At 50.4% G+C, this 23,481-nt stretch overlaps 1 protein-coding gene across 1 annotated transcript in view; it reads left to right on the top strand.

Moving 5' to 3' along the window:
• Positions 1-20,555, top strand: part of SYNDIG1L (synapse differentiation inducing 1 like) — a 58,648-nt gene extending 38,093 nt beyond the window's left edge. Inside the window, exons 2-5 of the mRNA XM_081509194.1 lie at positions 15,759-16,003; positions 16,186-16,682; positions 18,574-18,714; positions 18,854-20,555. Coding sequence (XP_081365320.1) covers positions 16,266-16,682; positions 18,574-18,714; positions 18,854-19,012 — 717 coding nt within the window. The 5' untranslated portion in view covers positions 15,759-16,003; positions 16,186-16,265 and the 3' untranslated portion in view covers positions 19,013-20,555. The remainder of the gene's footprint in view (positions 1-15,758; positions 16,004-16,185; positions 16,683-18,573; positions 18,715-18,853) is intronic.
• The last annotated feature ends 2,926 nt before the right edge of the window (positions 20,556-23,481 follow it).

The following is a 23,481-nucleotide window of genomic DNA, read 5'->3' as shown; positions in this document are numbered from 1 at the left end:
AGACTATGACTTATACTTTATATTTTCAGGGTCTAGCAGGGGAACTGACTTTCATTACATAGCAGGAAAGGCTCAATGGAGAAAGAAAGGAAGGGTATGGCAAATGGAGTGGAAACTCTGCACAGTTGCAGATTTTTCAGTTCCTGAGATGCCTCCCATATCTTGAGAAGGATAAAAGGTAATTTCCCTAAAATAAACTTGTACTGCTGCACTGGCCCACCATTCTCTATCACAAGACTCACATGGTTTTGATTGCTTTTATGGTTTCCTCAAAGCTGCTGAAGAGGCTTGCAATCCTAAAGAAGTACAGGCCCAGGGAGATGAGGCAACTGCCTAAGGTCCAACAGCCAAATTCACGACAAAGAGCAGACTAGAACTCAGGTCTTTTGGTGGACCAGAGACCAGGGCCCTTGATACAACACCAGCGGCCTCACTTCAAGTTTTCCCTCCAGGCAACAGTATATAATTATCAACATTAGTATTTAAAATTTATATGTGGCTTTTGCTTCACTGGCCTTCTTATTATCCATTTGATTAGCAATTCTGTATGCAGCCCAGAGGTGGAGCAAAGCCAGAATGGGGTGGTGGTGGGGAGACAGAGGAAGAAAAAGGCCAAGTAGGGAGCCATGAGTCCCTGTGAAGGGGAAGCCAGAGGGGAGTTAAGGAGCAAGAGGGCACTTAGACACAAGGGACAGTGTGAGGGTAGGGTTGGAGGGTGTCTGTGCAGATACTATATGGCCCTCAGGATGAGCAGTCCAAGAGCCTTCCTAGCCTTGGGACTTCCACACCGATGGGGCAAGGGCAAGAAAAGCAAGAATATATTTAACATCCAACATGTTAAACACCAATCAATACTAGCTGGAAGACAGAGGAAGACCATGAGCTTGAGGAGTGCCCTGCCCACTCCTGAAGAGAAGCAGACCCAAACTCCATGATGGGGGCTCTTGGCTCCTGCAGTGGATGCTAGGAGTTCAATAGAACTGGTGTAGATACTCCATGTCGTGGGGAGTGAGGGCGTCCTGGAGACCACTCTTCAGTGCGCTGTGTATTCTTGGATGGGGGAGGGAGAATTCCTGCTGCCAGAGGCTGGCTCTCAGTGACTCCTTCCATCCCCAGACCCAGCTTCAGCTTGCTCTGACATTTGTTTATTTATTTATTTTGTCTGCATCAGGTCTTAGTTGCGGTGTACACGCTCAGCAGTTATGGTACATGAGCTCCAGTACTTGGCAGTGAGTGGGCTTAGTTGATCCACAATGTGCAGGGTTTTTAGTTCCCTGACCAGGGATTAAAACCCTGAGCTCTGCTTTGCAAGATGGATTCTTAACCAATGGACCACCAGAGAAGTCCCTCCGGGGTTTACTTTGCAGGCCTCTATTTACTTTCAGAAAATGAAAATCCTCTCCTTTCCCAACTTCCTGGTACTATGATGAGACTCAAGACCTTGTAAAAAAACAGCCTCATCCACTCATAACACTCAAGATGCTGATACACTCATGCTTGAAAAAAGGAAATTGGGTGGGGGTGGGGGTGATAAAGAACAGCACAATCAGGGAGACAAAGCAGCTGGAAACCCTGGCTGGCATCTGAGGATATCAGGGACCCTTCCGGGAGAACCGAAGGGAACACTCACCCACTGAGGGCCTATTTGGGGCCAACGTGTCACATATGCCATCTCACTTTGTCCTCATATGACCCCGCAAGGTGATTCAGCTCCCCCCATTTCTCTAAGGAGAAACTCAAGGCTTTGAGAGGTTAAGTAACTATTCAAAGTTATATAGTTAACAGGAGAGACACTAGGACCAAATCTTAGGCCCACAGTCTTTAGAGCCTGTACACTTCCCAGCACAGCACTGAGATCTCTAAATCAGGAGATTTAATCTCTATGAGCCTGGTGTCTTCATGTATAAAATAGGAAAGAAAGGAAAGAAAAAAAAAATACTGCCTCATAGAGTTAAGAAAATTAAATGAGATGATATTGGTTAAAAAACGTTAAGACTCAGCATGGTGTCTGGTATACAGTAGGTGCCCTATAAGTGGCTTTTGTTTGCTTGTTTTTCTTTTGGGGATGGGGGGGCGTGCAGATCTTTATTAAAACTCAGGGCTCCAAAATGGGAGCACCGCCCATAGCTCCCGGGGAAATGCGGGAGTAGGTTTGAGGCAAAGGTCTGGGGAAAGGCGGCTCAGCTCCTGGAACCAGAGAAGCCCGTTCCAGTGGCGCGCCCCTCGCTCGGCTGCCTCTTCTGGGCTCCCCGCGACTTCCCGCCCCGCCCCGCCCCGCCCCGGAGCGGGTCCGGAGTGCCTGGTGGGCTGATTCCGGAGCGTAGAAGGGAGCACGGAGGCGAGAGGGAGGCGGCGGCGGCGGGAGGCGGGGAGGCGGGGGACCTTGCTCACTGCTCTCCCAAGTCGGCGCGGAGCCGCCTCGGGCCGAGCTGAGTGAGGGCTGCGCGGCGGCGGCGGGGCCGGGTCAGGATGCGGGGCTCCCGGGACCGAGCCGGGCTGGGCGGGCGGCGGCGGCGGCGGCGGGCGGCGGGCGGGAGCTGTCCGCGGTGCTGAAGCAGCGGCGGCGGCGGCGGCGGCGGAGGCGGCGGGGACCCGGGGCCGGGAGCAGAGGCGCCCTTCTGGGAGCTTCACCGAAGCCGCGAGGCGAGGGCGCCAGTCGCTCCCCGGCTCATGCCCGGCGGGCCCCCCAAGCCCCGCGGAGGAGGTGGGACTGCCCTCGGCGGGACAGGTAAGGAGCCGTCTGGGGGCGCAGCGGGAGCGCAGAGCTAGGCGCCTGGCTGGGATTGAGCTGGGGAGGGCAGTGGGACCCCTCTCAGCGATGGGGGCTCTGACTTCCTTCCAGCCCGAGATCGCGCCAAGTCCATCCGTCCCCCTCCCCCTACAGGCTGGAGATGCTGGCAGGGGCCTGGGGGACTAGGGCCCACACAGGCACCCAGGTACCCTGACCCTACACCGCCAGGCCTTGACCCCGACCTCAGGCAGCTCTGAGACATCCTGCTCATAAGGAACCGAAGAGAGTCTCTAGGACTCCTGGTACCCCAGTCCCTGAGCGACATTAGGGAAACCTGAGCCGCTTCACTAAGCTCCCCTCTCCTCCTGCAAGCCTGCTCATCAGGGTGACTAGGGTGGGCTGTGGTCCCCCTGCCTCAAGATTTCTTTGCCCGGGAAATGGCCCTTGGGCCAACAGATAGGCCAGGCCCTTTTCTCCAGAGAAGGAGGGAAGTACCAGAAGATACCTCAGTATTTTTCCTGTGGCCCTCTTGACTCTCATGGAAGAAGGCTGGTTTTGCAGTGCACTGGTTGGTGCATGAGGGCAGAGGTGGGGAACCTGAGTCCCATTTTCTCTTAGGTGACTGTATACTGGTGACCCTAGACAGAGCCTCTATTTGGAGTCCTCCCTCCTTCTGGCAAGAGAGTGCTGAATGAGCTCATTCAGGCCTGCAAAGTGCTTCCATTTCTTCAGAACAGAGTTCTCTGAGTGGCAGAACGTGGTGATCAAAATGAAACTGTGTAGAGGAAGACTGGCCTATCGCTGTGGCTGACCACTGCTTTATCCCCATCCTCTCAACCCAGCATAACTTCTCCCCTGACAGTCACAGAAAGAGCACTAGACTAGGAGTTCCTAGCCGGGCGCTGGCATTAACTGGCTTTAGGCCAGTTACCTAACCTTTCTGAACCTCAGTTTCCTCATATGTCAAGTGAGGATAAAGTAGCTGCTCTGTTCACCTCAAGGAACTGCCGTAGGAATCAGTGAAACAAATCCGAGATTTAAGATTTGTCAACTGTATGCCTCTATACAAGTGTGCGTGCCTGTCCCCATCCAGCAGTCAGGCCTGCTGGCAGTGACCCAACCCTTGTCACTCTTACCCCCATTTTCTCCCAGCCCAACCTTGGCTCTCTTTGTCCTTGGCCTTCTGGGGTCCCAGAGTCAGGGAAGCACTACTTGTAAATCTTGAGGAGCCCAAAGGGTTCCCTCCCCTTCTCCTCTCCCATCATCACCTATAGAAGACAATATAGGGTGAGAGTCTAACTTAGTTTGTTATCTTTTTTTCCCCCAAGAATCACAGATCTAGGGAAACAGCTCCTTGAAGGCAAGGATTGTGTTGTTTTCATCTCTTTGCTTTCCTCCACACCTCCCCTCCCCCATGGCACCTGGAAGATAGTAAGGACTCAGTAATTGGGTGTAAAATAAAAGAATGAAGTTTTATAAAAGCATTTGACTAGAAGTCAGGAGCCCTGCGTTCTGGTCCCAGATCTACCACTATCTCAGGCATCTCCTCTCCCCTCTGTGGGCTTCAGTTTTCTCAACTGTCAAAGGAGAGGGTTGAGGGAGATGAGTTTTAAGATTCTAAAGATTCCTGATATTCTGTGCGGCTCTCTGAGGGCTGTCCCAAGCCCTCACATCCCTCAGTTCTCCTTGAACACAGAAGACCGACTTAATTAACCTGGTTTGGAGAGTAAGTTATGTTCTCTCAGTAAAGAATCAGATTTTTTTAATGGAGTAGAGGGAAGCAAAGGAACCAAAAAAGGCCATTTATATTTTTGGCGTTTTCTTAAGATTTCCCTCTCTTCCTTATTTCCCTGAGAATGCCATGAAGGTTTACAGAGTTGCTGAACTAGGGGGTAGGTCCCTGACTCCAAGCCCAAAGGCCAGGAAAACATTCCCCACCCCTCAATCCAGAACACCCCTGTGTGTAGCCAAGGGCCAGGGACCCAGTCCTAGGCCATCTTCTCCTAGGCACCTTTCCTGACTGGGATCCCCCTCCTAAGACTAGAGGTGGGGACAGTCAGGAAAGATCCATCCCTGGGGAGAGTTTTTTAATTTGAAAACAAAATGAGCTTCTCTGACAATAATTTTCCTCAACTGCGGCAGGCCCAGCGATGTTCACAAAAGCCTTAGCTAATTGGCAATTGGGTAGAGCTGAGTAAGCCATGCCAGTGACCTCCCAGACTTACCCTGCAAGCACCCAGCCAGGGTGGGGGAATCAACCCCTCCCCCATGTCAGCACTTTCTGGCTCCCAGCTGTTGGTGCAGCACTGGCAAGAATCAGCTCTCCAGAGTTAATGGGCAGTCACTAACCCTCACAACAAAGTGATGGCAATGGTGGCAGTAGAAAGCATGGAAAGGGGCTTTATTTCCTGTGTGACTGGTCTCTGGGGGTGCTGGCTTGCTGCTGGGGCTGGAACAATGTACCGCCCCGCTTCTGCAGCAGTCTGAGTAGACTTCTCAGACTCAGAGGTGTCAGGGTGCAGGGCACCTCTGGTCACCCAGGCAGACACATCTGGCTCCTCTCCCAACTGGGGAAATCTGCCCACTGACTACTTCTTATCTTCCCCTCCAGCCCCCTCCCTACTGAGTCTCCCATTCTGACCCCCTTCACAAGGCCTCAAAGGGAAAAAAGAGAGTCAACCCTGGCACATGACTGGCTAATCTCAGTTATTTGGGGCTGGAAGTAGAGGGGTGGGTGGTGAGGAGGAAGAGGAGGAGATCAATGTGACATGGTCATTAAATAATAATGTGTGTGTGTGTGTGTGTGAAGCAAGAGACTGAAACTGAGATACCCACATGCAGGCCCCTTCCCCTGGTGGCACACACAAGATGCCAGAGGTAGAGAATATCTGGAGAAATCTGTACATTATTAATTACTTTCAAATTCAAAAGGCCAACTCATCTGTGCATCCTAGAGGGACCTCCAGCCTTAAAGTACGCCACTCCAGAGAGGAAAAGGTAGAAGGAATAGGCTTCACTTTGGGGAGAAGAAATATCCCAGATCTTTAAACCTTTGGTATTTTACAAGCTCCTTCCCTTCTCAGGGGCTGGGTGGACAGCCTGCCTGGAGCAAAGCCCCCCTCTGCTGCAAGCAAGGGGACACAAAAGACTGATCTCATCTCTGCTCTCTGTAACCAGGTCCTCTCTTCTCTTGCCTCCTCTTTATTCTCTCTTCCTCCTCCCTGTAGCTCCTCTGCCAGCCCTCAGCCTCAACCCTTGCCCCAAGCAAACCAAGTAGAGAGTAAGGGCCCAATGCTCAGATGTGTTATCTTCCACTGTTAGATGCTCTGTTTGCTTCTAAGTGTTTGGGAATGAGCTGCTTCAGTGGAGAGAGAGATTGTTTCAGCAAGAATAAAGATTTGATTTCCACCTGAAAATGGACTAATTTGTGTAATGGTATCACCATTCCAATCCTCCCAGCAATTTTCACCTTTGTCAGCTACAAACCCACCCCTAAGGCAAGCATATTTTGCTCTGAAAGAGGCCAGTCCAGCCTATGGGAGTTCAGGGTGGCAGTGGATAAAACAGAGGGTGAACTGAAGTTCCCAAGAAAAGAGCAACTGAGACGCCTCCTGTGGGAGCTGAGAAGTATTCCAGCTGTTAATCTTTCCTGGGTTTCCTCCTCAGCCCTCTTTTCACTCTCCATAGGTCCTTCTTCATTCTCAAATCTCTCTCCACACCTGACTGTCCACCTGGCAATTGATGTATGGAGATGAAGCCCCAGGTGGGGTTCCTACTCTTGTATCCCAAAGGCACTTCAAAACCAAACTCATCACTCTCTTTCTCATTCTTTCCATCTGTGTATGTTTCATTTTTTCAGCTTGGTACTTGGTGACCCATTTCAATCTAAATATTCTTTTTTTTTTTCAGCTCAGGAATCATGTTCTGCTTTTGCTTCTTTAATTATTATTTTTTTCCCTCCAGTCTCTCTGTTCTGTCTTTCTGACATTCCTGTTAGATGAATGTTTGACCTCCTGGGACTCTCCTCCATTTCTCTTAACTTGCATATCTTCCATCTTTTTGTCTTTTTGCTCTATGTCTTGGAAAATTTCATTAACTTCTTCTTTTACATTAAAAAGTTAATCTTTAACAGTGTCCATTCTATTATCCAGAATCTCAATTGAATTTTTAAGAATTTAAACAATTATTTTAAATTTTTAAAATACTTTGTTGTTCTTTGACTGCTCCTTTTTCATAGCAGCCTATTCTTGTTTTATGGATGCAACATCCTCTTACATCTGTCTGAGGATATGAATTGAAAAAAATTTATATATATATTTTCTATAATTTGAATGATTTAGAATTCTTGTTGGGTTGGTTTTATATTTGTTTATTTAATCTTTCTCTTTTATTGTCACATAGCTATTTTTCATTATCTCAGACTCATGAATGAAAAAGATATTGACTAATATAGGCTGCTGGCATGTATTTCCTCTGAAGTTGGATACGTTTGTTTCCCTAATAGGCCTCTCCTTTGAATGTTTATTGTTCTTACCTCTGGTGTTTGGGACTGTGACTGCCTCTGTACTCATTTCTTCACCAAGGAATCTCATCTGCTTTGTATCTCCCAGAAATTCCTCTGTGTTTCTGGTCCACTGATAATCTTTTCTGTTTTCCAGTTTTGTTGTGATTTCATTATTTTGAAAATATATCCTGTCATCTTAATGGAATCTTAAGAGAGAGAAGAGGTGGACATTCATGCTCAGACTGCCTTCTCAAAGCAGCAGCTTCCCCCTAGATTTTTTGCCTAAGTTGGTGGCATTACCTTCTACTTAGTTAAAGAAACCAGAAACCTGGAGGTCATTCTTGCTCCTCTCTCTTCCTCACTTATGGTTGGTCTCAAAATCCTATTCGCTTAGCCTCCTAACTACTCCTCAGGTTTTACCCTTCATCTCCATCCATTTCACCATCAGGTTCAGGTCCTCATCCCCTTCTGCCCGCATTGTACAATAGCCTCTTAATAGACTCCAAACTCCTGTTTTCACACTCCTCAAATCCTTTCTAGCCACTGCTGCCACCCAGAGTTGTTGTTGTTCAGTTGCTAAGTTATGTCCAACTCTTTGCAACCCCAAGGACTGCAGCATGCCAGGCTTCCCTGTCCTTCACTATCTCCCAGAGTTTGCTCAAACTCATGTCCATTGAGTCGGTGATGCCATCCAACTATCTCATCCTCTGTCACCCTCTTCTCCTACTGCCTTCAGTCTTTCCCATTATCAGAGTCTTTTCCGACAAGTCAGCTCTTTGCATCAGGTGGTCAAAGTATTAGAGCTTCAGCTTCAGCATCAGGCCTTCCAATGAATATTCAGGGTTGATTTCCTTTAGGATTGACTGATTTGCTCTCCTTGCAGTCCAAGGGAATCTCAAGAGTTTTCTCCAGCACAGAAATTTGAAAGTATCAATTCTTCGGTGTTCAGCCTTCTTTATGGTCCAGCTCTCACATCCGTACATGACTACTAGAAGAAACCATAGCTAAAACACAGGCATGACCATATCTCTTCCTTGCAACAACCATCACTGGCTCCCCATTGCCCAGAATAAAAAGCTTCTCTGCAAGGAATTGAAGGCCTTCCCACCTCCCTTGCCTGATTCCATCAATATCAAGCCACCTGACTTCCCCTCTAGACCACTGTCCCATGCCTCTGTGCTGTTTCCTCTGCTGGAAATACTCATTTCTCATTGTCTCACCTAATGACTCATCTTTTCCCTTCAAGACTCAGTTCAGATGTCACCTGCTGTGAAAACCTTTTCCTAGTTTCATCACCTCCACTCCTTTCTCAGGATAGGAGTCCCATATCAGTTTACCCACAACATTCCATGTCCTGCTAGCACAACTTACTCCATGGCATTGAAACCTTGTATTTGCTAGTCTGTATTCTCCCCTCCTCCTCAAAGCAGGTACCACTTCTGGTTGATTTTCGCATTCTAAAAACTGGTCCGAACTGCTTAAGAAGTGTTTATTGTACAAAACTAAATATGCCCCAGCCAGATGTGCTCCATCCATCCCAGGTCCTGGAAAGAGTTTCTTAAGGAGGAGACTCAGCCCACCTAGTTCACTCATTCACTAATTCATTCATTCATTCGTGAGACCAACTGTTTATGGAGTGCCTATTATATGCCAGGCCAGGGGCCGCAAGTATGAGGAAGCAGACGGAGTCCCCACCCTCTTGAAGCTCAGGCGATCTGGTGAGGGAGAGAGACACTAATCAAGGAATCACACGTATGTAAATAGAGACTGGGATAAGCTCTTGGAAAGAAAGAGGTGGAGCCTGGAAAGCAGATAACCAGCAACCTAAATCTAGGCTGAGGATGTAGGGATGACCTCCCTAAGGAAGTGACTTTTGAACCGAGAGCTGAAGTATTCTGATGTGGGTGGAGACAAAGTTTCTGAGCAGCATAGCTGTGAAGTAAAGGAGCGGGGAAGGACTAGAGCTGAGGGGGGGGGGTGGCATGGAAGACAAATGTTCCTCCTCTCTATTTCTGCCTGACTACCTCAAAGCTTAGCGGCTAAAACAAGGGACATCTTATTTTGTCTCATGACATTGAGGGTCAGAAATTCACGCAGGCTTGAACTGTGTGATTATTCCATTCCATGTGGCATGGGCAGAGGTCACCCAGTGGTCCTCAGCGGACAGATGGGCTGGCTTGAAGAGTCCAAGATGGCTTCACTCACATGTCTGGCATCTTGGGTTGACCAGAAGGCTGGGTTCAGCAGGCTCCACCAACCAGAGCATCACATACATGGCCTTTCCAGTCTGACAGCTTCAGGGTAATTCAGAGCAGCTCAGGGTCCCAAGGGTGAGTACTCCAGCAAGCAAGGTGAAAGATGCATGACCTTCTGTAACCTCGCCTCTGAAGTCTCATAGCATCATCTTAGCTGTGCTATGTGGTCAAAGCAGTCACAAACGCACTGAGATTAGAAAGGAGGGACATAGACCGCTACTTCTCGATGAGAGGAAAGTCAAAGGATTGATAGTCAGGTTGTGCAGTCATCACGACTTCTTTTTTAAGCCAGGGAAATGACAATATGTTTAAGTGCCATTAGAGAAGATCAAGAGTTAGGAGCATTTGAAAACAGAAGAGAAAGAAAGGATAATCAATTGTGTTAGCTTCTTGAGGAGGAAACTGAAGCAAAGAAAGCTAAATCTCCCATTTTCTCTCAACTCTGTTGCCTCCCACTCCCACACTGACCCCTGACTCTTTCTCTCTTTGCTGTCAGATGCAACAAGCAGCATCCATGACTCCGAAGCTGGCTTGGTGGCTCTCTTGCTTACAGGCCAGAAATCATCAAATCCAGCCCCAAGTCATCTACTAACAGCCTCTCAAGTCACAGGACTTCACAGTTTACAGAACAGTTTACATATTATCTGCCTGGAAGTTGGTCTAGCACCTATTCTTAAAGACGGCACCTCTCCTCTGGATTGTAATCATTTCTATTTAATCTTCTGCCCTGCTAGGAAGTTCTGGCTTTTATCTTCCAGTTAAGAAGCAGTCTTTCTTGTTGCACTGAGAGATAGTGGTCAGAGGTTGAACTTCCTCACTATAGCTCTGTATTTATTTGAATCCAGACCTTAAGGTTATCTAAGCAGCCATCCCTGGGCTGCTAAATCACCCCAAATCTCTTAATCTTTTCCTAAAGCTCCCATTTCCCATTCCCTTCAATAAGGTCTCTGATTTTAACCCATTCAAGACCAAGTCCTTGCCATTCTCACACCCACACCATTTATCACAACCCTCTACACACAGGTAGGTTCTGAAAGGCCAGGTGTTGGACTCAGTTAAACCTAGGTTCAACTCCAGGGTCTGATACTGTTTAATCTTGGGCAAGTTACTTAACCTTTCTGAGCCTCAGTTTCCTCATCTGAAAATGAGAAATAATAATAGCCAATTTCATCAGTTGTTGTACATGTTTGAAATACAGTGTGTGAAACACGGGGCTCACATAAGGATGCAGTAAAAAGTAGCTATTATGATTTTGCAGCATTATGATAAGGACCGGCCCCATCCCACGGACAACGACCCAACTCCTGGTCCCACATCACACTGTCCATGTGGTCTCTTTTTAGCAATGTTCACCCTGCCTCTTCTCACTGCAGCAGACCTCCTCCAAGCCCCATCCCCGAGAGCTAATCCCAGAGAACTTGATGCTGTTCAGGCCAGCAAGAGCTCTGATCAGACAGACTGGGTCAGATGGAGCTCTGCTGCTCTCCAGCTGTGTGATCTCAGAAAACCTGTTAAACCTCTCTGAGTCTCAAACCCCCTCACCCATGTTAAGAGGACAGATTACATGAGATACTGTATTTGAAGCACTTGCCATGGTGTCCAGAACAAAGCAACCACTCAACAGATGGCAGCCAACACATAGTGGCAGCAAAGCAAAGTGACTCTGAGGTCAGACTCTGGGATCAGGGCTCATGTCCTGTCCAGTACTCACCAGTTGCGTGCCTGTGGGCACTTACAAGTTTCTTATGCCTCAGTGTCTTCATCTGTAAAATGGAGACAATGACAGAGATAATGATTTATAGAGTTTCCATAAGGATTAAATGAGAGAATACATCACATTTAGAACAGTGCCTAGGACACAGTAAGAATTTAGTTAAGTGTGAGATGTTATTATTTCAACCTTAAACTTCTTTGTATTTTTATATTTAAGGTACATTGACTATTAAGTAGCATATTGTCGGATTGTGTTGTTTTAAAAATCTAGTCTTCGTCTCTTTTTAAAATCATCTTTGGAATATAATCTACATACAGTAATAGTCACTCATTTTAAGTACACAATTCAATGAATTTTGTGAAATACCTGCAGTCATATAACCACTACCACTATCAAGATACAGAACATCACCCCCAAAAATCTTCATGCCCCTTTGCAGTCTATCCCCTACCCCCACCTTGGCCCTTAATAACCACTGATCTTCTCTTTGTCACCATAGTTTGGCCTTCTCTAGAATTTCATATAAATGGAATAATACAGTATGGGACTATCTTTGTCTTTTATGGGCAATTTTATTCCATTTACTTCCAATATAGTTACTCACATAGTTGGGTGTAAGTCTAACATTTTACTATTTGTTTTCTATTTGTCTCACTGGTTCTATATTCCTTCTGCCTCATTTTGGATAAATTAAATACCTTTATTATTTCATGTCTGTTATCTCACTAGTTGTATATTCTTTTACTCTTCTTTCTGTGATCATCAGAGCAATGGTTCTTAAAATGGGTCCCTGGGCCAACAGATTCAACTTACCCAGATTCTTGATAGAAATGAAAATTCTCAAGCCCCATCCTGGAATCATAAACTCTGAGGGTGGAAGCCAGCCGTCTGGGTTTAACAAGTCCTCCTGGTGATGTTGAGACTGGCTAGTTTGAGAACCACTGCCTGAAGACAACTTTTGCTTCTGGTAAACAGCAAGGTTATATGCAGATCACCTTAATCCAGTTAGGAGCAGAGCTGATTCAAAGCATGGTTTCTGTCCTCAGGAGGGCTGATCTGTTACTGGTTTTCTTCTGCTCCCAATGGGTAGCCCTAAGGTGGTCCCAGTTGAAAACTGGACATGTTTACTGGAGCCCTTCTTCCTTAACCATTCCTGAACTCCAGTTTTCCTCCTCCCTGCTGGAAGAGGGAAAAAGTATTGCCAAAGGTCAGGCTCACCTGTCCTTAGCCCCTTGACCCTTCAAGTTCTTACTTCCTTGGTGACTGTTCAGTGCCTTCATAGTTCCCCTGGCTTTCGTAGGCAGGTTTGTGTAACACAAATTAGTCTGCAACTGCTGGAAAAGAAGCCCTCTGTCCTATTGTTATTTTCCCGCTAGAATTACAGAGTCAAAATGAGCATTTAGAACCGTTCACTTCCTGGCACGTGGCAAAAAACTCAGTAAGTATAAGTTCTTCTTCTTCTTTCTTCTCCCAGTAGAATCCTAGGGTCATCTTGAGCTGAGCTGTTAAAAATCAACCCCTTCTATCCTTTCCATACATTTTATAGATAAGCAAACTGATGTCACACTGCGTGACTGGACTCCAGTGCAATCAGACCCCCTTGGGAGGCTGTATTTGGACAGTTTCCTGTCCCTCGTCTGGGAGGTGGCAGTGGGCTCTCCTTCCCCAGATCATCATGGCACACCCAAGAGCCCAGCTCAGTTCTCAGCTCAAAAGGAAACAAGCCGGGGACCTGGCTTCACAGACCCACCTCTCCTCCCCTCTTCTTGCATGGCCCAGACCTCCAGCCACGACCACACGTTTGGAGCACCCTTCTTACATTCAGAATCCCAGACATCTCATGTCTTTCCTCTGGAGCAGAGTGCACACCTGCACACACACACACACACACAAACATGCTCACCAGTAAGTGAGCGTGTACATAGTACCATACACAGTGTGGAAGGACCACAGTCCAGGAGAGACCAGGCAGCCAAAGTGGAGAGTGAAAATTGTTCTGCGTTGAATGCTAGTCCTTTATTCCAGGGAACAGAGGGAGGCAACCCTAAGCAACAGGCCAAAAGGTCAGGCCAGGCCAAGGCCAGAGAAGGCTGGGCTGGAGCCCAGCCACCACTTCCTGCGGGCCAGGACTCAGAGCTGGGTCCCCAGAGTCAGCCCAGTGAACTCCTGTGTGACCCTAATAAGTGATGGAAAGAACATGACCTGTTAAGAGAATCATGACCCTTAGCCAGACTGTGGGCAGGTGCTGCAGCCTGTGACTTGGTTACTTTATGAAAACAGGTGTGTGTAATTGTGTATGCGTGCTTTGTGCCTCTCTGTGCATATTGGACTGGGGGCAGGTCTTGATGTTGTGCTCAGCCTCATTCCTTCTCAGAAGGAATGCTCCAGCCTGGGGAGGTTTAAAACTGATTTTAGATAATTTGGCTCAGAAGAAATCCATTAATTTTTTTCTGATTTAAAAGTAGTGCATGTTCATCGTAAAAAATGAATGTGGAAAACAGAAAAAAATGTGGTGTTAAAAAAAAAAATGAAAAGCACCTGTGCTCCCACCCCTGGAGATAATCACTGTTGACATTTTGGCGGAGTTGAGATCACATGCACATATAGTGTTCTTTTCTCCCTTCTCACTGAATCTGCAGAGAGCATTTTCTCATATTATTCTTTTTTTACAAACCTGTTTGAAGGCCCTGTACCGTTGTTTTTGCACCATAATTTATTTAACTTGCCCCCAGTTGTTGGACATTCAGGTGGCTTCCGGGTTGTCCCTGTGGTGGAAAACCCAGGCTCATATACCTTTGTGCATGAAGTGCTGATCTCTACTTTAAGGCACGACCAGGGCATGTGTTGGCGGGTGGGGGGACACTGATCCAGGAAAGGCTGCGTGGCTTGGGTTTCAGAGGTTCAGCTGGGTGTACTTTGACCAAGAGAGGGTGACTGGCAGGAACTGGGTGATGGGCTGGGACACAGCCACCCCTGCCAGCCCCGGATAAGGGCCCCCACAAACACCCCTCAGAGCTCCAGGGCCTGACTCCTGGTCACAAGTATCCCTCCTTTGCCCCTAGGGGATGACAGTGCAGCCTCTTGGTGATGCAGGGCATAGGGCAGGGGTGAGTTTGATGGATTTATTTGTTCTGAGGACCCTAGGGCTGGTCTCCCCAGCCCTAATCCCTCAGAAAGGCCCCTGCCCACCTCTGCCCACATGGATGGAAGCCCAGAGAGTAGGTGAGGTGAGCAGGGGCAGGGGCCAGGTGGAAGGGCAGGGCTGGGAGAAGGCAGCCAAGAGGGAGTTGGGAAGCTGGGCAACGACCCCTTGGCTCCATGGCTCATCTAGCAAATAGATGTCTTGGCGTCCCTTTGCCTCCCTGACCCTGCTGGAGGGGCCGTGGTGGGGAAGGTGAGCCCTGCACCCCCTGGGCTCATCTGAGTGTGCTCATCTATTCCTGACTATGACAGAGGACAGGGAGTGGGGGAATTTCACTTCTGGAGGGCTCCTCGAAGCTATGGAATTGTGGTATATTAGTGCCACCATCGACATCAGTGGCTGTTTAATCCAACTCCTCTTGTTCCAAATGGGGAAACTGTCAGATCAAAAAGCTAACGTGGATCAGGAATGGAAACTCAGTGTATCTAACTCCCAAACCTCGAGCCTGTGGTCACATGTCCTTTAGCTCTACGTCTGTGGCTCACATCTGCTGGTGGGGGGAGGCTGAGACAGGGGCTCAGAAGCTGGCCTAGGGGGTTAGAGGGTCCAGCCCTGCTGGGAATCAGTCCAGAGGAGCCCAGACATGGATGTAACCTTGTGAGGCCTCTGTCTTGGATGCCCAGCTCCCCATCAGCAGGAAGGAGCCCCTCCATGTCACTGTAGTCCAAGGGCTCCCCTCCCTGCATGTCTGACCTCTGGAGAGGAAGGAGGAGAGAGCAGCAGTGAGGCCTCTGGGTTGATGAGCATGCCTCCTCCATACGGCAGTGACCTAAGCCCTCCCCCAGATCCCAGAATTTGCCTTAGAAGGGAGGTGAGCCTAAGGAGCACCCCTTAAGACCATACTTGGGGAGAAGCGCCTCCACCAGGAAGAGCTGACCTCTGTGAGCACGTGGCATGGGGCGAGCTCTGAGCTAAACATGGGCCAACTCAACCTGAGAACAAATCCTCTATCAATGCAGCATCCACCTGCCACCGATCCTGACAGTATCTCCCAAGGCCCACCCCCCGTTTCTCCATCTGCTCATAGAGTTTCAGTGGTCCTCAGTTTATCAGAAGCCACGGCAAAGCCTCCTATCCATGAGACAGTCAGTCCAAGCCACCCCCCACATACAGCCACAAGGAAGGCTTCAGGACCCAAGTCTCATCCTATCAACCCTACCAAGACCCCCGAGGGCCCCTTTGACCTCAACAGGGCTGCACCGTCTGGCCCCGCAGTCAGTCTCACACCTTTCTCTGTACCCACAGCCACACCAGCCTCATCTCCGGCTCTCAGACCAACCAGCTTTTATCCGCCCACTGTGTGAAATGTGCCCCCTCTCCCCTCGCCTTGTCAACCCATCTTCTTCCTTCAGATCTCAGCTCCAAACCTCGCCTTGCACCTCTGTGTCAGTTCCATCCGTCGTGCATTCTGACACCCTCTGCTGTACCTCCCCTTCAGGACAGGGGTCTTCTCCACCAGACTGTGAGCTCTGGAAGACCGAGTGCACATCCTTCTTCCTCTCCCTGCTTCATCCCCAGCATCCGTACAGCCCCTGGCCATCACCGATGCTCAGTGACGATGCGGTGAATGGATAAATGAATGACCCAACTCTATGAGGTAAGGTCTGCTACAGACAAAGAAACAGAGGATCTGAGTTAAGTAGCCAGCTCAAGGTCCCACGGCTGGCTGGTGGTCCAGGCAGGGACCAGGGCAAGTCAGACTGCAGAGTCTGTGCTCTTCACTACTTGTCCTTCATCCAGAATGCCGGCCGCAGTGTCTTTCTGTCTTGCTCTCCCCAGCAGGCCCTCTGAGGACGGCTCAACTGGCCACCAAGTCCCAGGGTTCTGGGGCTCCCCTCCCTGGAGCTGCCCCCAGAACCATGGAGAGTCTAAGTGAGCTACAGAACCCACTGCTGCCTCGGAGCCCCACGCACCTCCATGGCCCCTACCCCTACCCCGAGGCTTCTCCCACCTGGCCGTGCCGGGAGAAGATCTATTCCTACCTCCTGGGTGGTGCTGGCCCTGCGCATGCCCACCAGCTCCTGGACCCAGGGTCCCTGCAGCTGGCTGTGGAGGCCTGGTACAGGCCCAGCTGCCTCCTGGGGAGGGACAAGGTCAAGGAGCCCCGGGCAGGCAGCTGTGAGACCAGCTTCACAGAGGGCAGGGAGCCCCCGGCTGGGCCTATGGAGCGGTCCACGGAACCTGGCCAAGCGGAAGAGGATGTCGCCATCCAGACTGTGTCCTACGGGGTTCAAGAGGAGCTCCAAGGCCAAGAGGGTGACCCGGAGGAGGAAGAGGTAAGCACGTGTGTGTAAATGCAGATTCTCAGGCCCACCTCCAGGTATTGAGATTTTGTAGGCCCGGCTTGGGCCCCAGGAATCTGTATTTTACTAAAGAAAAGGCCCTCTGACACAGATGCTGTCCACACTTTGAGAAACACTAGTTAGAGCTGACTGTTTAATCTTTTTTTTTTTTTTTTACTATTTAGTGCATTAAGGTATCTTTCTATTGAAGCTCATGTACAATATTATGTAAGTTTCAGGTGTACAACATAGTGATTCACAATTTTTAAAGGTTATGACTATTTATTTGCCTTTTTAATAGCATTTTTTGTTCTTTTTTTTTTTTTTCCAGTTCAAACGAGATATAATTGCTATGTAACATTAAGGTATATAATGCCATGATTTGATTCATGGTTGTATCACAAAATGTTTACCACAATAAGATTAGTTAACACACCCTTTACCTCACCTAATTACCATTTTGCTGTTGTTACAATGAGAACATTTAAGATCTACTCTCATAGAAACTTTCAAGTATATAATACAGTATTATTAACTACACTCACCACACTGTAGCAGATCCCCAGAACTTATTCCTCTTATAACTGGAGGTTTTTACTCTTTAACCAACTTCTCCTCATTGTTCTTACTCCCCAGCACCCGGCAACCACCGACCTACTCACTGTTTCTATGAGTCCAGTTTTTTTAGATCTTACATATAAGTGAGATCAAATGGTATTTGTCTTGGACTTAGCATGGAGAAGGAAATGGCAACCCACTCCAATATTCTTGCCTGAAGAATCCCATGGACAGAGGAGCCTGGCAGACTACTGTCCATAGGGTTGCAAGAGTCAGACACAACTTAGTTACTAAACTACTACTACTACTATTTCACTTAGCATAATGTATCAAGACTCATGTTGGCCCAAATGGCAGGATTTTCTTCTTTTTGTGGCTGAATGATATTCCCTTATACATATAGATAGATAAACATTGTCTGTCCATTCATCCCTCCATCTATGAACTTTTGGTCTTTGAGGAAAGTCCACCTGGTTCTTGTTTTCTTAATTATATAAGCAATTTAAAGTCAGTGCAAAAAGTTATTCAAAGATAGCTATTATTTTAGTGAATGATCTTCCAGTCTTTTTACTTACGTTTTTTTCTACCTCCCCCGCCCCAAAAGAGTTCTTGCTATACATATTTCTGTAACTGAATTTTCCTCTCTAAGCAACGTATTTGCTCCACATAATCTAACATTTTCTACCAAGGTGAATTTTAAGGGTTACATGGTATCCCATTGTAAATTCTTCCACCACGAATTAACCCAATCTCCTGGTCACTGGGCATTGAGACTGTTCCTGATCTTTCACAGTTACTATCCTATAATGAACATTCTAGTACATGTATACTTGTGCAATGGAGAAGGCAATGGCACCCCACTCCAGTACTCTTGCCTGGAAAATCCCATGGACGGAGGAGCCTGGTAGGCTACAGTCCATGGGGTCGCTAAGAGTCGGACTCGACTGAGCGACTTCACTTTCACTTTTCCCTTTCATGCACTGGAGAAGGAAATGGCAACCCACTCCAGTGTTCTTGCCTGGAGAATCCTAGGGACGGCGGAGCCTGGTGGGCTGCCGTCTATGGGGTCGCACAGAGTCGGACACGACTGAAGCGACTTAGCAGCAGCATACTTGTGCATGTATTGTTGCATGTGTATACTTGTAGTCTTTCCTCCTAGTGATAAATTCCTAAGGGTGGAATCATCGAACCATTGTCAAGGTTTTTGGTAGAGAGTCTGGAGCCCAACCCACACTCCCACTAACGACAGATGAGTCTGCCCGCTGCCCCACACCACTGCCGACGGGTGTCCCGGGCCAGGTCACAAGAGCCCACTCGTGTTTTGCAGAGTGACGCCACATCGACGGAGAGTGAAAGTGAAGACAACTTCCTTACGCTGCCTCCCAGGGACCACCTGGGTCTCACCATCTTCTCCATGCTGTGCTGCTTCTGGCCCCTGGGCATCGCCGCCTTCTACTTCTCCCAGGGGGTAAGAGTCCGTGGGGACCCAGGGCTTCTGCTCTGGCCACCCTCCCTCCCCAGGGGACCTGGGGTCAGGGCCTGGGGGGCTGGGGCTATTTTGCTGGGCATGGAGATGTTCCCTTTCACCAGCGCCTCTCTCTCCCTAGACCAGCAAGGCCATCTCCAAGGGGGACTTCCGCCTGGCCAACACCACCTCCCGCCGGGCCCTCTTCCTGGCCACACTCTCCATCGCCGTGGGGGCTGGTCTCTATGTGGCCGTGGTGGTGGCCCTGGCAGCTTACATGTCCCAGAATGGCCATGGCTAGTGGCCTAGAAGGCCTGGCGTCCTGACTCCCCTACTCTGCCTAAGGAGGCAGTGGGGGGTGCTGGGGGGAGCAGACTCTCTGGGGAGACAACTCATGGGGGTGGCTTGTCAGGAGGAGGCCTCCCAGGCTGCATCCTGCGGGGCACGACCTTCACTTCCTCCTGCCCATTGCCACCAGCCTAGAGCGGGCCAGGGGCATCACTCTGTCCCAGAAAGGGTAGGGCTGACCACTGGCCATCCAGACAGAACTGCCTCTGGCTGGGAGCTCTCCCCATTCTGCTCATTCCCCAAAGGGTCTCCTGCCCTGTGGCAACCCACTACCCAACTCTGCTAACCTCTCCGCAGAGAAGAGCAGATTACAGGGATAGAAAGGGGTGCCTGGGGGGCAGAGGAGTGGACCCAGGCCTTCCAGCACACAGGAGTCTCCACCTGGGGTCTCCCTGAACTTCCCGACTCCACTCTCTGGCCTGTGATGCCCAGACCTCAGCCAGCCAAAAAGGAAATACACACAAAGGGACCCCCTTGGTCTTTCTGGTTCTAGAGGGTGCTTACCTCTTCTGTGGGCTTGTAAGACAGAGTAGATTCTAGGTAGAGAGGGGGCGCCTGGGGTGGGTAAACTGTACTGAGAGCAGGTTCTTGGAGCATCTTTGTGCAGGAACGAAAGGCAGATGAGATGACAGAGAGTCTGGAGGGCCCTGGAATATCGTTGTTCCTGTTCTCTGTCCCCATCCTCCTTTTCTGGATTCCTCCAGGGGCTCTGAGCTGGCACCATGCCAGGCAGACAGAGAGAGAGAGTGCCATCAGTCCAGCAGCCACTGAGTGAAGGATCCTGGATCCAGCCATGGGGGAGTGTAGCGAGGAGACCCTGTGTAGTGAGTGTAGATGAGGGGGACACAGGGCTGGCATGGCAGCTGAACAGCCCAGGAGGGCCTCCTAGAGGAGGTGAGCAAGGTCTAGATGGATATAGAGAATGTATTGAAGGAATACTAAGGGATGACCCTTAGTATTTGTGGGCGGGGATGTGGCAGGAGCCTCCCACAGGAGTTTCGGAGCTGTTTGGATTACGCCTAAAACATCCAGCTGGAGCCAAACTGAGGGCTCCACCAACTCAGAGAAGAGGAAGATCAGGCCTGTATCCCACCTCTGAATGCTGGAGGTCAGTGGTGGACCCCTGGTCAGCCTTGGACCTTCTTCACCGGCATCCCTGCTCAGAGCTGCTCTTAACGCTCTTAGCCAATAGGGAAATTTCAGAATTCTAGAAACACCCAGACAGGCAGGAGGAGCACATTTGGGAGGGCAGACCTGCCAGGGTTCCAGCTATGGCTCTCATTGTGCATGATCTGTGGACCTGGTCATTCCGGGGCCCCATCCGGAGCTCGGGGCTGTGAACCCACCAACTTGTCCACCATCCTCCCCGAGCCCAGGCATTACCCAGCCCTCCACTCACTGCATCCCCCGAAGTCTCACAGGCCCAGGATCAGCAATTTTAATGTCCCATTACTGTATATACTTATCCTTGTAATAAACATTTCTGTAACACCTGGTGCCCTCTGGGCCTCTTGCTGTCCCCGCCTACCTCTACCTTTGCCTGCGTTCGATCCTTCCCCAAGACTGACCTCCAACCCCCAGTCTACTGCTCCTGGCCTCTTGCAGCATGTTCTCTAGAGGACCTGCCCACATCCAGGCCTTAGGAGAAGAGGTGGGCGCTCTGGCTTGGAGGATTACTCTGCTGGGAGTAGCCTGGATGCAGGGTGATGGTGTGGTGTGCATTTGACTCTGCAAGACAAGGCGAGGTCCAGGCTGAAGAAAAATCCATTCTAGACTCAAGAGCCTTGGAGGTCAGGAGGAAGAGACGTGGGCCAGGGTGACTGAGGATCCCCTGAGCTGCCTGGAGCCATCAGGGGTGGACACAAGATATGGGGTCACCAAGGACCCCCACTCCCCTGATGCCCTCTCTCGAGTCCCTTATACTCACAATGGGGGCTGCTCAAGCATGGTATGGGGAGGAAACCTTCTCTGTCTGCCTCAGATCCCAACCTCAGCACCAAATCCCCAGTATCCTCTCTGTTCCTGGCCCCCAGGAACCTGCTTGGGCTGTCAGAGGGACCAGCCTGGCCTCTAGGTCACTGCATGGAGAGCACTGGCATGCCCACACTCACACATGACTACTTGGAAGATACAGCTCCGCACATACACACACACACACACACACACACACACACACGCTGCTTAGGCTGGGTACCCCTGAGACAGAGATCACTACATGATACTCATTAGAAGATACTCTTGGGAGAACATTCGAGGAGAGGAGCAGAAGGAGGCAGATCTGAACTATGGGGAGGTCAGGCTGCAGTGCTGGCCAAATGACTGTCTGGACCAACCCGAGGCGGGGCCTGGAGCCAAGGTGCCCTGCAGAGTTGACTCAAGGTGGGACAAAGGACCAGGCCTCCATTGCTGCTTGTCAATCAGTCACTGAATGGGAGCCACCCAGAAAAGGGCTGTGACCCTTGGGCAAAGTGGCTCTCTTCAGCCGAGGCTGCTCCCAGGGTGGGGGATTCCCTGAAGGCTGTTTGCTGGAGGACGAAGCCTGTCATTCCTGTGGGGCCCTGAGCAGCACGTCTCCGCACCCAGCACACCCACCATGCAGCAGCAGACCCGGTGATGCCACCTACATCCTGCGGCCTTTACCTCCCCACACCGAAGGCTGCTTCCTGGGAACTGTGCGCCACTGGGCCCACAGATAGGATAAGCTGAAGGTGCTTCAACCACTGATGGATGGAAGCTGGTGGACAAATACCCCCAGGTTTTGCAGCGTCTCAGTGGAAGGACACCAGCCATGTTCTACCTGCTCTGAGGATTCCCCAGAAGGATGGAGCCTCAGCTTCCGGCAGTGGCAGTTTAACCAAAAGCACGTCCCTCGCTGGTTGCCTTCCTCTCCCCATCTTCTTCCTCATTTTCCTGCTTCCTAGGATCAGCTCCCAATAAACTACCCACAATCGAACCCTTGCCTCAGAGGAACCCTGGGGAACGCAAACCAAGACACAGACACGCGCGCACACACACACACGTACATGTACACACAGCATGTGCGTGCCCGCACCTCCATACATACACATCTCCATCCATGCACGTGCGCACACGGGCACAGCCCACACAAGCACAGATACTGCATGCACACACTCACATGTGCACACACCCACGCCGGGGTGACGCAGGAAACGTGGTGGCCCCACCCAGCCCTGCCTGCTCTGGGGTCTCCTCATCCCCAGTGGGCTGGGCGCCTGGCAGTGGGCAGCACCCACTCCAGTCCAGGTCCTGCAGCCCCTGCCTCCTGCCCAGCCCCCCAGAACACTGCTCCATGCCTGGAGACAAAAGAGAAACAGGCCAACAATTTCCTGTGTTCAACCCAGGTCTTTCTCCCCATGGTCCTCACCCACCCCTTACTCTCCACAGCAAACTCAGACTCTGCAGGAGAAAATGGAGTCAGCAGTAACAGACCCCCTCGGGGCTTCTCTGCCCAGACCCCTCGGAAGCGTCAGTCCCATGAAGACTGGGGCCCGTACTGATCAGTCCCTGCCACTCAGGCAGGGCCCCTTCCCCTGGCAAGCTGGGGCCTGCCTCTGGGCATGCCTGGGGCACATCAGGCCTCCTGCTTCCAGCTCTGCCTGAGTCTCAGTGCCTGAGGCTCCGGGGAAGCAGGGGGCCGGCAGTTACCCACCCCCTTCCTGGCTGGTTCCTCAGGCTGGCAGAGGAGCTGCAGGCAGGGAGTGTCCCCTGGGCATAGGTGCCCGTGATGAGCCGCAGTACCAGCACATCTGTGCAAATATCACCAATTATTTTCCCCACTATAAACACCCAGCAGGAAGGCAGGGAAGCAACCAACCCAAACTGTTTAAAATAGAAACCAAAATTGCTGCGCAGGGAAGTCGGGGCAGCGGGCAGAGTGGGGACTTGTACCAGGAACTGGGGTCTCCCCCTCCAGCTGCCCTTACGGTGCACCTGATCCCCTCCCCCTCCCTGCAACCCCATCTCAACTTTCTCCTCCACTGGCCAAGTGGAAGGAGATGGGAAGGGTCATCCCTGGGGGTCGGAGGGTGGAATGGGGGCCCTCTGCAGGGCGAGAAGACGGCTGAAGGACAGACACAAAGGAAGCAGGTGGGGGGGGCCAGTGGTGGGGCAGCTGGGCTACAGTGTGGAGAGGAGTCAGGGGAGGGAGGCTTCCTTCAGTGCTCCCGAGGGTGGAGGGAGGAGGGGTACCCTCGGATAGCAGGCTGGGGACCTTGGACTTTTCTTGATGGTGGCAAGAACTAGAAACCAACTCCCCAGGGGCTTCAGGTTCCTTCTCTGTCCCTCCCTCCCCGCAAACAGAGCTGATAGACAGCAGGTCGCTGGTCCAGTCACACGGGTCATCAGCATGCTGAAACATTTCCTTACCAGTTGATAAACAGGCCCTGCCCCAGATCCCCCCCT

The sequence above is a fragment of the Giraffa tippelskirchi genome, chromosome 7 (assembly GCF_054371585.1).
Source record: "Giraffa tippelskirchi isolate mGirTip1 chromosome 7, T2T-mGirTip1v1.2.pri, whole genome shotgun sequence".
NCBI lineage: Eukaryota > Metazoa > Chordata > Mammalia > Artiodactyla > Giraffidae > Giraffa > Giraffa tippelskirchi.
Note: the sequence above shows the minus strand (reverse complement) of the source record. Positions and strands in the feature narration are given on the sequence as shown.